The following is a 17,554-nucleotide window of genomic DNA, read 5'->3' on the forward strand; positions in this document are numbered from 1 at the left end:
CATAAACACGACTATGTAATCACATTATCGTCCATATACATATTCTTGAGTGGTATTTGGTTTAAGTAATCTAGTACTCTCTGACATTCATATTCTGGTAAATATGATGCTAGAGGATACGTAGACTTAGTAATGCAACCATACCCATAATTGTTTTGATAAGATTTTCTAAGAATAAAATATTATAATGTTAAACATATTAATAGAGATTGTAAAGGATTCCTTTCTATTCTCAAAAACCTTGGTATAAGAGCATTTCCAGTAGACTCTTTAAATTTTTGTACTATTTAGAGAATGAACAATACATATATTTTTTTGCCTACTTACTTTTTTAAATACACTTTCTAACAAACTCTCTAATCTCTATCATTTCTCTATTTCATTTAAATATTATTTTTTTCATTCTTTCTTTAATATTTCTTTATTCTCCTTTCAATTTTACTTCATTCATTCCTAAAAGCTACATTCATAATATTTTTACAACACTTTCACAAAAAATCATTTATGATAAGTTTATACTGATTTTAATTTGAACGTACTATTAAAATTATTATTTTTCTCTTTCTAAAAAAATTATTTTTTTCTCACCAATATTAGCTAATAATAACCCACCATTTAAGATTTATTGTGAAAATATTTTGGTAGCATTTCTCAATTTTAATTACTTATTCTTTATTTTATTTTTCTCTTATATTGTACTTTTTTTCATCCATATGTTTCTTTCTTTTCTTTTTCTTTTTCTTTTTTTTCACTCTTTTTTTCTCCTCCACACATGTATACTTCTTATGTATTTTGATTGCGATTGAGTTTAGATATAGATGTTTGAGAGAGAAAATTTTGGAATGGTTGATGTAGGGGTGAAAGGCCAAAGAGCCCATATTTATATATATGTTCGGCCAGGGGCCCAATCCGAGGACGTTAAACACTTCCAGAGGGGTCTGTGCCAAGGAGAGAAGAAATGGAATCCGACCAGAGCCACTCGGGAGGAAAATGAGGAAGAATCCCTCCTCGGCTGGGCAAGGCTGAGGACAGAGGGCATAGTTTGCCATCAAGAGCAACATTCCGGACCATTCCAGGGAAGAGGATAAGTATTAAGGAGGGACAGGACAAAGGAAAGCTATAAAATATCTAAGATAAGGCTGCTACCACGGCATTGAATGCTCTGCAGTTGACTGAACCATGCTTTTCAGCCTTACAGTTACTTCCAAAGACTTTAGGGACGGGTTGATGGGACAAGTATTAGAGTTACCAATCTAAATCTACACATGGAAGGTGGAAAGAGGAGGAAGAGGATAGTATAAAATAAAGGATAGACCCTGATAGTAGAGGATCCAAAAAATCGAGAAAGAGAAGACGGTAGCAATATGGATCGGACTGGTAACCTAATTCGAAAGACAAGCAAGAATTGATCTCCTTGGATCAGGTCGAGGGCTACCTTCTTTAAATATAAGCTGCCTGTTCTTACTTTGTTGTCATTTGAATCTACGATAATAACTATCCAACTCATTAGAACCTAGATTTCCAACTCATTCTCTACAAATTCATTGTTTTGGGGCTTTTTGGGCCAAGGACCATATATCTTTTGGACCGGGTACCCAACCTATGTCCTTACAATATGTATATATGATTTTATAAGTCACCATATAATAGGTTGAATGGATTTTTCTAAGTTTGTTTGGAGGAAAACTTTGTCATGAGAATAATTATAATGTTACTAACTTTCTTATACATGCAAGAAGTAAGTGCTAGCAAATTATAATAACTAACAATCATTGCCATTACTATCGAGAAGTAATACTTCCAATCGCAACTTATGTTATATAAAATGGCGCGTTTTCTCTTAATTTAATAAAAACGAAATTATTTCTCCTTCTTTAAAATAAAAATAGAAATTTTCATTTTTTTACAACATAATTAACGTAATATTGCTTACATATAAATGATATATATTTTAATTTTTTTTTCCCCGAGCATCACATATATCAATAAATTAACCCTAGCATCATACGAACATACTACTATCTATATTTAAAATTTTTTTTACTTTTTTTTTTTTTTTGAGAATCAATTTTTTTTTTTAAACTTTAGAATTCACAATGCATATAAATAGTAAGTAAGGGCTTTTTTTTTTTTTTTTTTTTTTTTTTTTTTTTTTTTTTTTTTTAAGTTTCCCTCATAACATTGCTAAGTAGACTATGTTTTCTAAGATAATTAAAACAGTATATTTTCACTTTCGCATTGACGATATTTGTCCTAACAATAATATTTGTTTAGGAGAAAGTTTCTCTGCAATCTGAATTGGAGGAAGTCTCTCCAAACTGTGACGTGTCATTATCAGAGAGTGACACCTGTCCCACTTCACTATAACTCAAATTCAAGAGATAACTCCTGTTAACTCAAACGTTAGCCTCTCTCCCGTTAATGGACTGAGCTATATTTCCCTCTTCTTTTTTATTTTTATTTTTATTTTTATTATTTATTATTATTTATTTATCAAAACAGCAATTATTTCCCACCATAACCAAAACTTCTCCAAATGAAAATGCTTAATCCCTAAACCACACCAGTCACTCACACTCTCTTTGTCTCCTTCCTTCAGCCTAATACAGCTCAAATCCCTTCTTCATTTCTCTCTTTCGTTCTTTTCCCTTTCTCTCTTCAATTGATCTCAGCCGTACTCAACCAATGCTCCCTCCGCCTGTCCCCCTTGATCTTTCCATTGTTTCCGATAGTCCCACCCATCCACCACTCTTCGCCATTCCACCCATACAATCCCTTCCCTCTCGGTGCCACTCCCTCCAAACCTCTCTCATTCTGCTGTTCCCACTCCCTTCCCCCTTCTCTCTCTTTGCCTTCCCCATCCCCCACCCAACTTGTCCCCGCCGAGAACCACCTCTCCATACCCTTCTTTTTGTTGCAATCTCAGTGATGAAGATGATTATTTTCACAGTTATCTTTGTGATGAAGACAAAGATGATTCTTTTGGTGGTAATCTCTGTGACGAACACAAAGACAATTCCTTTCGCAATAATCTTTATGACAAAAACAGAGATGACTGCTTAACCTTTTTCAAGGTTTGTTTTCCATTAGTATATTTGAGATTTTTATGCATTGGTTTGTTATTTCTATTGTTGTTCATTGTTTGTGATTGATGTTCAAAGTTTGAATATTGGAGCTTGCTTAATCTTAGTTGATTTTTGTAGCTTCAAATTCTGGTGGATTTTCAAAGTTTGCTCTTGGGTTTTTTCTTGATTCTTGTGGATTTTCTTTTAAAAGAATTTTTTGGAGGAAAATGTTTAAATGGGAAATTTTTTTGAGGTTTTGTTTGTTTGGATTGGAAATCTTTATAACAGTGGAAGGAAAATTGAGGCTTTTTTTGGGGTTGAAAAAACTTAGCTACAATTTTACTTAGGTTCATGTAAAAACTGAGAAATCTAAATAGAATTGAGAGGATTTCATTGAATGAGAGAGAATTACAAGAATTGGGAAAAGAATGAATGAAATCAATACATAAGGTGCTCTGTTTTATATACACAGAAAAATATAACTAACTCCCTAAAGGCGCCAAAAAAAAAAAAAAAAAAAAAAAAAGTTATTTGAAACTTCTAGAAACTGTACACATGTCAATCTTTGAGTGACAACCTCCTTGATTCATGGAACTAACTCCTTCAATGCTCTTGGATGAAGAATTCATGATGTGGCACTGCCTCAATCAATTCCAAGACTTTTGTGCTAATCAAGACATCTGATGCAAGTTTCGTGGTTTGAGCAATGCACTCCTCATTAGCAAATGTTGCACAACTTGCTACCCTTGTGGCTTAACCAGTGCATCTAGCATTAGCAACTGCTGCACTGCCTGCTACTCTTTTGGCTTGGCTAGTGCATCTCTCATCAGTAGCTGCTGCACCACTTGCTACCTCTGTGGCTTGGGTTATGCAACTCTGCTGTGGGATGTTGCTTGCACTTTTAACAGTTCACTAATTAAATTCAAGAATCTAGGGGCAAATACATAATTAAATTTAATTGGAGAACATAAGGCACAACATTGAACCAAGTGTATCTAAGTATTTTTTTATTATTTATTTATTTATTTGGTAACTGGGTATCTAGAAAACAAAAGTATATACTTACTAAAACAGGTATTGATTTCAGCTTAGATTTGAGGCTTTCTTTGTTATTTGGAGTTATGTTAACTATATGAAAATGTTAGTTTTGTATCTTTGTTGAAGTATTTGTTTCCTTTACTTAATCTGCTAGGAAATTAAACTTTTTTAGGCAGGATATGATAATTTCTTCCCAACCATCATTGTCAAATTCTGAGTAAAATTTATATAGGGTTGATAGAAAAGAAAACCATATCAACAAATGAACTTTGATATTTATCAGTCACACTATTTTGCAATTTTAATCATGTCATTGATCTATTGTTGTGCATCAACTCATTTACATGTTTTTATTATTATTTTTTTTTCATTTGCAAATTTATTTTCCTAATTTGCTTACTTTTTTTTTTTTTAAATTATTCAAAAGGAGGCTTAAGTAGTACCTACTCATGGAAGCCCAAAAAAATCAAGCATTGCAATAGACACTCCAAAAATTGACATGAAATTTGATTGTGATGATAGTGCATATGAATTTTACAAAGATAATGCCCACCAAATTGGCTTCAGTGTATGGAAACCATTTATAAAGAGAGGAAATATGGGACAAGTCATAAGGAGAACATTTTGTTGCTCAAAAGAGGGTGAACGAGGTGTTGACAAACACCAAGAACAGGTACATTTTCTTCGCCCAATCTCATGAGTAGGTTATTTAACACAAATGACATGTCAACTTCAAAAAGATGGTATGTTAGAAGTTGTTTCTTTTCATGAACAACATAGTCATGAGTTTGCTCCTTCACTAATGAAACATATGTTAAGATCAAAAAGAAAAATTGCACCTGCTCAAAAAGCTATTGCAAATGATGCAGAGAAGTCTGGAATATCAATAAAACAAACTATAGATTTATTGAGCATGCAAGTTGGTGGTCATGAAAATCTTGGTTTTTTGTATTATGACTATAAAAATCATGTACATCGTGAGAGGAGAAAGGCTTTGAAGAAAGGTGATGCTCGTGCTATGATGGAATACTTTCATAATATGCAATTAGAAGATCCATCTTACTTTTATTCAGTACAAGTTGATGATGATGGTCTAATATTGAACATATTTTGGGTTGATGCTAGATCAATAGTTGATTATGGCCACTTTGGAGACGTTTTGTGTTTCGATACAATTTATAGGACAAATCAATATGATCGACCCTTTGCTTCATTCATCGGGGTTAATTATCATAAACAAACAATCATCTTTGGTACTTTACTTTATGATGAAACCATAGAGTCATTTAAGTAGTTGTTTAAAACTTTTTTGAGTGCAATGTCAGGGAAGCAGCAAAAAACTATACTTACAGATCAGTCTGCTGCAATGGCTAAGGCAATAGCAAATGTATTTGTTGAATCGAATCATCATTTATGTGTATGGCATATTTATCAAAATGCTGCTAAGAAACTAAGTCATGTATTTCATTCATCAAAGCAATTTACAACTGATTTAGGCAATTGTAGGTATGATTATGAAGATGAAGATGAATGGCTAGTTGCATGGAATAATATGCTTAAGAAGTATAATTTTACTAATAATAAATGGTTGTGTGGGATATTTGATTTAAAAGAAAAATGGGCCATGGTATATGGTTGACATATGTTTATTGCTGATATGAAAAACACCCAACGTAGTGAGTCAATGAACAATGTGTTGAAGAAATACTTGAAGTTGAAATATAATCTTTTGCCTTTTTTGAGACATTACACTAGAGTCTTGGCTGATAGGAGACGTCAAGAATTGCAAGCTGAGTTCAAAATGAGGCAGACAACACCAGTTTTACAACTTGATGTAGAGATATTGAGACATGCTGTAAAGTTGTACACCCCAAAAATGTTCAAAATGTTTCAAGATGAATATATGAAGATGAGGGATTGTACAATTTTCAAGGTTAGTAAATCTAATACTATCAATGAATACAAAGTTAAATATTGGCAAAAAACTCAAGAGTAGCTAGTTGAATATGAAGCCTCAACAACTAATGTTCAATGTAGTTGCATGAAGTTCAACTTTGTAGGAATTCTTTGTGTCCATGCTTTGATGGTTCTTGACAAAAAAAAAAAAACCATTAAGATACTTCCAACTCATAATATATTGAACGGATACACACAAGATGCAAAGGTTGGTTCTATCAAGAACTATCATGGTGTTGATATTAAAGGTAATGCTAAAGAGTCATTGGGAAAGCGTTACTCTCATTTATGTCACGATTTTTGTGAAGTTTCCATACTTGCAGCAGAGTCTGAGATAATGTACGATTATGCCAAAAGATGTTTTGACACATTATTGAAGGATTTGCAAGAAATGAGGAAAAAATGTTATTCCCTTAGCATGGAGGATCAGATAGAGGTCCATGATGAAATTGTTCTTGGGGATGTTTTACAATGTGATAATGGATGCCAATCTTATGAGGGCATAAATTTTCAAGATATACGTGGGATTAAAACAAAACTTACTAATGGACGTCCAAAATCAAGGTTTAAAGGTGTGTTAGAACGGCCAAGAAATCCTAAATCTCAAAGAAAAAAGGCATGTGAGTCAAGACAAGTTCAATCACTTGGATGCCTAAATAAAGTAAGATATGCTATATTGCACTATAATATATGAATCTAAATGTCTATAAATTTATTTTAAGTTTATGTGACAATTATTCTTTGCACATGTTATAAGCCAATTCCTCAGTTAACATTAATTCTCTTGAAGAACATAGTAATGTTGAACAAGTTTCACAGTTGGTGGATACTTTCACTCAGTTATGAATCTTTGGGTTTGAGTTTTCAAGTTTCACAGTAAATGGAATTAGATTTATTTGAATTTTGAAATTGATTGGGAGTCGCTTGTGTTTTGGATTGTGAATAAACAAGGCTTAGATAGAGCTACTTATACTTAAGTCTAGATTTCATCTCCTAAAATCTATTATTCCTTTTATTATCTTTATCATTTTTTTTTCCAACTTGTAACACTACTTAAATCCTAGTGCCATCTACATTTTCCTTTTAATGAAGTGCTGTCAAAATGCCAACTTATGAAAAGGCCACTGCCCACTTGTAATTTTTTGCTTGTTGCATTTTTTTTTTTGTTTGGCTGAGTGGTTGGAATATGTGATGGGCCACAAATCAGTAAATAGCAGTAGATGGGGTAGTTCTTTTGATCACCACAAGATTGCTTTGATTATCCTGATAGCTTCTATGGAATGCATGCTGATGGTAACAAAATGAAAACTCAGATTTCCAATGCCAATTTTCAAAACAATAATCCAACAACTTCTCCCATTTACAAAAGCACACTTCCATGAGGTTGCAAGGGAACTCATGTTTTGATGGTTCATTTTTCCTTTCCAAACAGAAAATATCGAGGAATTTAAGTCCATTGGTCTCAAACAAGTTTCACATTAATTCTCTTGAAGAACTTAGCCATTTGATAGATAGTAATTTAAGAAGTTCCACAATTTCAGTAAGGTTTGGTTGTCTTTTTCATAGGAAATTTGGTCACGCTTTATCCATCTCTTGTGCTTGGGGGAAGCAATGAATGTGTGTTAGAATTGTAACTAGAATTTATAAGCTAATCTTGCATCTCCCCCACCCCCCTCTTTAAGAAGGAGAAAAAGAAGGAAATGTTTCCTTCCCATAACAAAGCCTAATTGACTGTGGGAGAATTAGTTATATATATATATATATATATATATTTGAATGAACACCTCACTACTTGAAATAATAAGATAAACATGTCATTAACGTAAATTTGTTAAAATGTAAAATGTAGGAATCTGTCTTTTGTAGTCATTTGGTTGGCAAGACTATGTTGTTGGACAAATTGTTGAGACAAATCAGGTATGCATATTCCTTGTGATTTTTGCTACAACTTGAACCTATATTTTTCTTAAGTTTTTTTTTTTTTTAATACATATATTTATATTTGGTGGCATATTTGCAGGTTTCAGTAGCTCCTGATGATAATTTATAATCCTTGAAGAGTACCATATTGGAGACTTTTTGAATTATATTTTTGTAGAGTATGTCTTACTTGGCAAGCTAGTCAATATTTTTGGACAATTTTTTGCACAACTTGAAAGTTCAAAAACGTGTACCAAAACACTTTTGAACATTTAGACCCCCAAAAATTAACTAAACCAACACAAGCAATATGTCAAACAACAAGTGTGCGGAAACTTAACATATGCTATAATATGAAATTGGTTAAACAACTATCTAAGCCATAACAAAATAAAACCACAGCAGATAATGTAAAGGCAGAGATAGAGAGGAAGGAAGATGCAAACACAGAGATAACACCCGATGTGTTATCGAAGAGGAAACCGAAGACCTCAGCGAAAAACCTCTCCGCCGCCCTCCAAGCGGTAATCAATCCACTAGAAAATACAGTTGGGATACAAGAACAGCAATAGACCCTCCAAGCCTAATCTACCCAATGCACCTAAGCCCTCCAAGCTTCTTGCTCCAACGAGGTTGCACCGAACCTTTTTCTTTTCTAGCTTTCCGGATTCCGCTACTACACCGTAGCATCAACCAATGAATATTGGCTCCTTCCTAACTGCTTCCCAGAACTCCAAACGTCTGTCTCACAGAGATGATAATGGTGAGAACCAGGTTTGGTATAATGGCCTCTCAAGGATTTGACAATGGAGAGGAAGAGAGTGAGGGAATTTGATGAGACTCTAAGGTAGAGATTGTGGGTGAAACAATCTGGTTTTTCTTTAGGGTTTCTCTCTCAAAATTCTCTCTGGAAGCTCTCTTTCAATCGTGGGTTAAAAGGGTATTTATACTGGAGTGAAGAGGAATGCGAAACGTCAGGTTTTTCCAAAACAGGGGTGGCTCGCGGCTTGACCTCGCGGCTTGACTAAGTCGCGAGTTCCAGTCGCGAGTTAACCGTATGGCCAGTTGTCCTGTTTTGTCCTGTAGTGCTCCAGCTAGCATGACTGTTCATCTTCCAGCATGCTTGGCACGTGTGCATCTTTTGGCGGGTTGAAGCCGCGAGTCCAGCCGCGAGTCCCAGCCGCGACACTCTGTTTTCTTGCACACTCTTGAGCAATCTTCACACTATCTCACTCACTACCCTTACAACAATCCCACCTAAATACAGGGTTACTAAATGCTGAATTACAAGCAAATTTGGCACGGAATAAAGCCAATTAGATGGTTGAATAAATTCAACCTTACACAACTAATGGACAATATATGGCACATACAAATGACAGCTAGTGGACAACAACATATTGGACAATTTGTTGGAAATAATATCTAACAATTTTTGTAACTAATGAAGCTACTCAAACATGTTAGGTTCTATATTTGCATGTTTGAGTAGCTTCTAGTTAGGCACTAATGATATACATAAAATGACAAATATTTTTAAATGCAATGGAAATGTATATTTCTATATGTTAAGATCCATATGTGCATAACTGCATATTATGTAATGAAAAAGTTTTGTATATGCCTTTTTTGTTTCATTGCTAGGTGGTGTTCATTTTTGGATTTTATATTTCAAGATGGCTTTATTTCATGCTGGAGAATCTACAAACTAGAACAAAGTGATAGATTACAGAAGCTTTATGACTTTTCAGATTGCACATTATGTTTGCAAATTCTTCAAAACAAGTGAATATTTTATTGAACTAAGCAAAAATAGATAGAGAAAGTACTTATAGGCTATCCAAATCCAAGTACAATTACCAAAACAAGCTAAACAATGTTAACAAGAATACAAGCAATTACAGGCCAAGACAGTTTCCAAAACAAACTACTAAAAGGAAACCAAAAGGCTATTCAACAACATTTTAGCCAATCTCTAGTGCAAACTTGAGGCCATATCTCCCACTTTTAGCATAATTCACTGTTGGTAGAGGTGAAAAATTGAGGAAAATATCTCTTACTTTTCAGCATTGATATCTGCATTATGGCTTAAGTTGTGCTCATCTCTAAGAATATTAGCTAACGCACATTCCATATACAAAGTCCAATGGAATTTTTTTTGGGTTAAAAGACGATAACATTAAACTAAAAAGCTACATCCAGTTTAGTACAAAGTATGCTAAAAAATACACCATTATAGTCATCCTCCAAAGCATTAGCTAAGTCCACAGGTGGACTTGTAAACAAAGTGAAATCTAGTTCTTGGTCAGCACCTAATCTAGCCATCAGATCAGGGTCTATTCTAACTCAACAATAAGGCAAGGTATATTCAAGTTACAACACAACATAAGACCATCCCTAAGCCCCCAAAGTTCAGCAGCAAAGCTGTTATGCTCCAACGTGTCTTGTGAATCCTGTAACCCAATTTCCATGCTCATCCTTAATTACAACTCCACATCCAGCCCGCTCCATACAGCCTATAGACGATCCATCAGTGTTCAACTTCTTCCACCTTGATGGAGGTTTCTCCCAATGGATTCTTTTGCTAGTTTTACGGACTGGATTTTGTGGTGAAGTCACACAATGCATAAACTCCAATGTTTGGTTGTAGATCTCCATAGGCAGATTTGGATTTGGATTTTTCTTGTTGAAGACGTATGAATTTCTGCTCTTCCATGTACTCCACACAACAAAGTTGAAATAACTTTTGTCTTATCCCTCATTTTCAGTTCTTGGTTTTCTTTTCATTTTCCTGCTTACCCTTGCTTACATCCGTCCTCCCATTCCCATTCCGTACTCTTTCTATTAGGCTGGTTTTGACTTGTTTTCAAGATTTTACTGGTTTAAAGGTGAATGTGGGGAAAAGTGAAATTTCCCTATTGGGGAGGTGTGTAACATTCAGTCTTTGGCTAATATCCTTCAGTGCAGGGTAGGAAGTTTGCCTATGATTTACTTGGGTATGCTTTTGGGCACTTTGTACAAAACACCCTCTATTTGGAATCCGATCCTTGAGAGGATGGATAAGAAGCTTTTAGGGTAGAAGTGGCTTTATTTTTCAAAGGGTGGTAGACTCACCTTGCTGAAGAGTACCCTTTCAAGCCTTCCGGCTTATTACCTTTCCTTTTTTACTATCCCTAAAGTTGTGGTGACTAGATTGGAACTCATTCAAAGGAACTTCTTGTGGGGTTCAACAGTTGAGTGTTTCAAATATCCATTTGGTGGCTTGGGAAAAGGTTTGCTTACTGCGTGAGTTGGGTGGTTTGGGAGTTTGGAAGTTGGTGCCTTTTAATCAAGCCCTATTAGGGAAATGGCTTTGGAGGTATGGCCATGAAACCTCGCATTTGTGGCGTAAGTTCATTGCCATGAAATATGGGGGAAGGAAAAGGGGGTTAGTGCACTAGAGCTTGTAGTAGGGCTCATGGTTGTGGGTTATGGCGGAGTATTAGTGAAGGGTAGGAAACTTTTGCTAAGCATTTCTCTTTTGTGGTAGGGGACGGTTCTCGTATTCTTTTTTGGCATGATAAGTGGATTGGGGATGTTCCACTAAAAATTCTGTATCCTCAATTATTTTTGTGTTCAGCTATTAAGGAGGCTTGTATTTCTGAGGTGTTAAGTCCTCCAGTGGGTGATAATGACAAAGTGTGGAGTTTAAGATTTCTTAGGGAATTCAATGATTGGGAGGCGGCTTCCTACTCCTTTCTTCATTTCATCCAAACCCAAATTCTTAGGGTTGGAGAGTGTGACAGACTTTGTTGGGATCTTGATGGTAGTGGGAAGTTTGATACTAGGTCCTTTTATCATAGGATTCAAAATGCAGCTCCTTCCACTTTCCCTTGGAAAGGAATTTGGAAAGTTAAGGTTTCTAAAAGGGTGGCTTTCTTTATGTGGACAGCAGCCTATGGTCAGATTCTAACTTTGGATAATCTTATGCTTCGTGGTCGCCCTTTGGCGAATCGTTGTTGTTTGTGCTATAACAATGCGGAATCTGTGGATCACTTGTTACTTTTCTGTCCAATAGCTCATTCTTTGTGGATGTATATGATTCGGTTGTTTGGGATCGAATGGGTCATGCCAGGTTCAGTTGTGAACTTATTATTTTGCTGGTATCATTGGCTTGGGAAGCATAGATATGATATTTGGGATTTGGTTCCAAGTTGTTTAATGTGGACTATTTGGACTAGATGGAATAGGCAATCTTTTGAGGACGAGAGAAAAACTGTGGTTCAGTTATTAGAGTATTGCCAGCGGACCCTCTTTGATTGGTCGCGATGCTGGGGTTATTCGGATTGTTATACCCTTTTGGATTTTCTTTCATCTATTAGAATAGATTAGGGGATGCTTCTATCTTTTTGTTTCTTCTTTTCCTTTGTTCACTACCGTGAACTCTCTGTGTTTCTCTTGCTATTCTTTTATCAATAATATTCTCTTCTTACTTATAAAAAAAAAGAGTTTGAACATTGAAACGATTCCCCTAAGTCTACTCTGAATTATGCAGTAACAGGGAGTATTGGCTAATTGTTTTTGCTTTAACACAAGTCTCTAATGGCCTTTCAATTTTCCTGTCAATTTTTTTATTTTCATTCTCATTATGTTTTTTGTAATCCTTCCTAAAACCCCACCCAGCAAGCAAGAAACTCCCTTGTACAACAATTGGCTGACAACCCAAACTCCACCATCAAATCCTCCTCCAAGAATCCTGCCACCCTCCTTCACAACTTCTAGTATCCCTACCCAATTACCACCGGTAATCAAAGTTTATCCACAACAAACCCAACTACCACTGATAATTACTACCAACAAAAACTGATAGGAAAATTAAATAGATAGTACAACATCAATTTTAGACACAATTCCACCGGTACTAGGGGCTACAAAACTCAACTAAAATCAGGAAAACTCCAATGTTCAAACTTCGAAAATCAATCACAAACAATGAACAACAATAGAAATAACAAAACCACGTATAAAAATCTCAAATCTGTTAATGGAAAACAAACCTCGAAAAAGGTTAAGCAGTCGTCTTTCTCTTCGTCATAAAGATTACCGCGAACGAAATCATTTGTCTTTGTCATAGAGATAACTGTGAAAAGAATCGCATTTGTCTTCGTCACTAATATAACCGCGAAAATAATCATCTTCATCACATAGGGATTGCCACAAAAAGAAGGGTTTGGAGGGGTGGTTCTCAACGGTGACAGTGTGGGTGAGGGATGGGAACGGCAGAATGAGGGATTTGATGGGTGGAATGGTGGAGAGTGGTGGATGGGTGGGATCGTCGGAGACAAGAGACAAATCGGGGGGATCGGCGGAGGTAGCTTTGTTTGGGGTTGAAAATGATCGAATAAAGGAAGAAAGGGTTTGGAACAAAACAGAGAGATGGGGAACTGATTTGCATTGAAGGAGAGAGAGAAAGGATTGATCGTTTAGGTGATGGTGGTAAGAAATAATTAATTATTTTTTTGATAAAAAAAGTTAGGCGTAAATGCATTTTTAATCCCTACATTTTGCACTTTTTCCATTTTGGTTCATACATTTTATTTTTATCACTTTTAGTCTCTAAACCAATTAATGCCTGACATTTAGGTCCTTTCCATCACCCAACTAACAGCAAAAGCTGACGATAGAATAAAAAAATAATATAATCACACACATTAATTAATTAAATTAAAAATAAATATTAAAATTAATAAAAATTAAAAAAAAAAACTCAAGAACATGAAGATCACAAGAAATCGAACCCAGATCAAAGAACTTGAACCTAGATCAAAGAATTCAAGAACACACGTCTCTCTCTTCCTCTCGTTCTATCCATCATGCCCACGACCAGTAATCACCACCACCACCAACAACCCACCAAAGCCAACAACAACCTAAACTCAACCCAACCACCAAAAGCTAGTCGCCACCACCATCGAGACACCATAGAATCCTAAATTTTTACAGATACCCACATGAAAAGAACACATTTGATCCGAACTACATCAACACACTTCCTAGACATCTTACAATGGAAATCACACATACAAATAAAAACAAAAACATATTAGCAGCTCAGATCTGAACCCAAATACAACAAAAAATAATAATAATATACAAGAAAAAGAATTTTCTAGGAGCTGATAAATATTGTTAGCAAATCTGGGTTCGTGAGAGAGAGAGAGAGAGAGTTTGGGTTCATGGATATTGTTATGGATTTTTGTTGTTTTTTATTTTTCTTTGTCTTGAGTGGGTTCGGTTGGAAAAGAGAGAGCAAATATGCATTCATGAGAGAGAAATCGCGAAGGGAAAAAAGGGTAGAGGGGTTAGAGTGATGGGCTTAGCGGCGGCGAAGCAGTAGCGGAGTATCTGTTCGAAACCCAGAAAAACTCAGAACAAGCACAAAAACATCGATCTATATCCAAAACCCATGCGAGCAAAACCCAGAACAACCAATCTTCAAGCTGCCGCCGCTGTCACCTTTAGTCTTCAAGCCTCTGTCGTCACCTTCGCCACTATCATCACCCTTGCCAAGAGGGCGAGATCAAGAGGTAAAGATAGAGGTTTGGAGAGATTTGATGGGGATTGTGGAATAGCTCAGAGATAGAAGAAGATATATATATATATATATATATTTTTTTTTTTTGATAAAAGGAGAAGAGAAATTAGTTTATAAGGATTTGTTTGGTTTTAGTTAGGAATTGTAATTGAAAATGGAATTGGAAGAAAGAGATAGTCTGAACATGTGTCCAACCAAAGATTGGGAAAAAAACATGTTTTTCCGAATTTTTCGAATATTTTGTTTTTTTAATTTTGTTCAAAATACTTTTTAGATCTTAATTTTAGTGATTTTTGGGTTTTAATTTTGTTTTTTTATTTAGGTAAAATTAAGAAATTATTTTTTTTAATTTTTATGCTGACGTGGCATTATATTTTGTGTGATTATATTATTTTTTTTATTTTATCGTCAGCTATGTCAGCTTTTGCTGTTAGTTGGGTGACAGAAATGACCTAAATGTCAAGCGTTAATTGGTTTAGAGACTAAAAGTGATAAAACTAAAATGTAGGGACTAAAATGGAAAAAGTGTAAAATGTATGGATTAAAAGTGCATTTACGCCAAAAAGTTATGGAAAAGTGGCTAACGTTTGAGTTAACAGTAGTTATCTCTTGAATTTGAGTCTTAGTGGGGTTGGACAGGTGTCACTCTCTGAAATTGACACGTTGTAGTTTGGAGAGACTTCCTCCAATTCAGACTGTAGAGAAACTTTCTCCATTTGTTTATGTGGGTGCGATCATACCAATAATATTTGTTTATGTTCTTCAAAAAAAAAAAAAAAACTGAACAAGTAAGCAAACAATACTATTTTTTTTTCTTTAAAAGTATTAAATATTTCTATATTATATATACAATAAACTAAATATTTGGTCATATGTACACATTGTAATATTTCTTCTTGTACGCTCTGCATGCTCATCACCACGCTAACGTGGCCTAGGATGGTTTTACCTTTAGGGTAAGTTTGGTAGACTATAATAGAAACTGTAATGTAATAGTTATACCTATGGTTCAGCTTTACAATTGTTCGGTTATGTTTTTATCACTTGTAATAATCATTCCATATGAATCTCTATTCCTTAAAATGAGAAATAGACATTCCTTATTAAAAGTACTGAATCCCTATTCCCTTGCTAAACGTAATACGCTCTGCTTAAGCAAAATTCCCAAAATCCCCCTCTACTCGTGTCTTCTCCAAAAAAATTTTCTCCTTGCTTTGTTAACAAAAATACCAAAATCCCCCACTACCCGTATTTTCTCCAAAACTTCTCCTTGCTCTGTTAACAAAATTTCCAAAATCCCTCACTACCTGCATCTTCTCCAAAATTTCATCTCCTTCCTAAATTTTCCATCTCCCTCCTCTCTAAAATTTTATTTTCCCGCTACTAGAGATCTATTTATATGGGTATTGTCTTTCTTTCACCCTCAGTTGCTGCTCCCTCTTCTCAAGGAAATTTTTTTTCCTTCTTCCCTTAGGTTTGTGATTTCCACAGGTATTGCACCCTCTCTCTCTTCTTTTCTCATCTATTTGTATGGGTATTTCCTTTTACTCACCCTCAATTGCTGCTTTCTCTTCTCAGGATTTTTTTTTTTTTTTTGCCCATAGATCTGCAATTTCTAAAAGTACTACCCTCTGTTTCTGCTATCCATATCATTTTTTTTTTGACATTATATCAAATTTGCCATAATTGATATTTGTATAGCTGTAAGGTTCTGTGAAACAGAGATTAGAAACAATGACCGTGATCAACTAGCCAATCTAAAGCGTATCAATAATATATATATATATATATTTATATATATTTTAACAAAAGATTTTTATTTCTTTCTTCTCTGTAAAAAGAAATAAAAAGTCTGGTGAATTTGCTCAAGCATACTTCTAGTTATGCTTTTGTCCCAAGATACTTCTAGTTCTTGTTAACCAGATATATATATTGTAAGGACTCAATTTGTGACGATCCCAAACTGATATTGGGTTTGTACGTTAAAGGTCTAAATAATAAAATTTTTAGAGCATGGGTGTCCAAGAACTAGGTAAACTTTAAAAGAAAAATGATTAAATCCCATGTTTATAGATGGATTAGCACTGATATAACAATTAGTTTTTCCTTTGAAACAAGTTCAGTTCTTTTGTTCTTAAGGCTTTCTCCTAAGTACTCTTTTTCTTTTTTTTTCTGTCCTGATCCCCCTCCTCAATGCTTTCTTTTGTGTTATATACTGTCCTCCTCATATCATCTTTACCGCACACGTGTTAGTTGGGTTCAGGGGATCTCTTTTTGTCCCATCTAACACCTTCTAGAACCTCCAACTAGCAGCTGTAAGGCTGCTTCATCACTGTTCAGGCATCACCTCCACATTAATGTGGCCAGAGAGTTGGTTGAGAGGCAATTAATGCCGTGGCAGCTGTTGTTATAGATATTTGTTTGCCTTTTCTTTCTTACCCTTGGTCCCATATCCCGCTTTTAGTGGTAACGTAGCTCCGAAGTACGTTTGTAATAAGGTGGTGCTCTGGTCATCCTCGGACTCATATTGTCGAGAAGGATTTTGTTCTCGGACGAATATTGAACTCACCTTACGTGATATCTACTCTTCCTTTCGTTTGGTTATCCTTACAACTTGACATGGGCATCCTCGGACAGCTTTACGTCCTCGGATGGGCCACAAGCCCAATTAACTTAACTTTAATAACTTTATTGACTAGCTGGCCCCCACATATATAAATATATATATATATATATATTAGGGAAAAAAGATACCTTTAATATTGGGGTAGGGTCTAAGATTTAGTCTTTTTTTTTCCTAAGCTCCTAATAGAAAGAAAGAACGTACATCAATAAAAATGAATGAATGAGATTTCAAACTGAGATATATAGTTGTTTGTAGTATTTACAGTTGAAAGAATAATGAAATAGTGATAATGTTTGTTGGGCAAATTTTACAGGTGTGAGGCAACGTTGAGAAGAAGACACGTTGAGAATAAAAAAATAAAAAAAAAAGACAAGT

The 17,554-nt window shown here is 35.0% G+C and overlaps 1 protein-coding gene across 1 annotated transcript; it reads left to right on the plus strand.

The window, feature by feature from the left end:
* Positions 1 to 4,821: 4,821 nt before the first annotated feature.
* Positions 4,822 to 8,109, plus strand: LOC126698436 (protein FAR1-RELATED SEQUENCE 5-like). The gene is made up of 5 exons (XM_050395659.1): positions 4,822 to 5,356; positions 5,429 to 5,666; positions 5,859 to 6,036; positions 7,926 to 7,976; positions 8,080 to 8,109. Exons 1-5 carry the CDS (start codon positions 4,822 to 4,824, stop codon positions 8,107 to 8,109), a joined length of 1,032 nt encoding a protein of 343 aa, XP_050251616.1.
* Positions 8,110 to 17,554: the final 9,445 nt, after the last annotated feature.

This window comes from Quercus robur, chromosome 2 (genome assembly GCF_932294415.1).
Source record: "Quercus robur chromosome 2, dhQueRobu3.1, whole genome shotgun sequence".
Taxonomy (NCBI): Eukaryota; Viridiplantae; Streptophyta; class Magnoliopsida; order Fagales; family Fagaceae; genus Quercus; species Quercus robur.

Excerpts from the sequence above, each read along its gene's own strand:
- LOC126698436 (XM_050395659.1), top strand. The coding sequence starts at position 4,822 with ATGACATGTCAACTTCAAAAAGATGGTATGTTAGAAGTTGTTTCTTTT. Across the intron at positions 5,667-5,858 it reads TGGAATAATATGCTTAAGAA|AGTCTTGGCTGATAGGAGAC; the intron begins GTATAATTTTAC and ends ACATTACACTAG. Across the intron at positions 7,977-8,079 it reads AAATTGTTGAGACAAATCAG|GTTTCAGTAGCTCCTGATGA; the intron begins GTATGCATATTC and ends GCATATTTGCAG.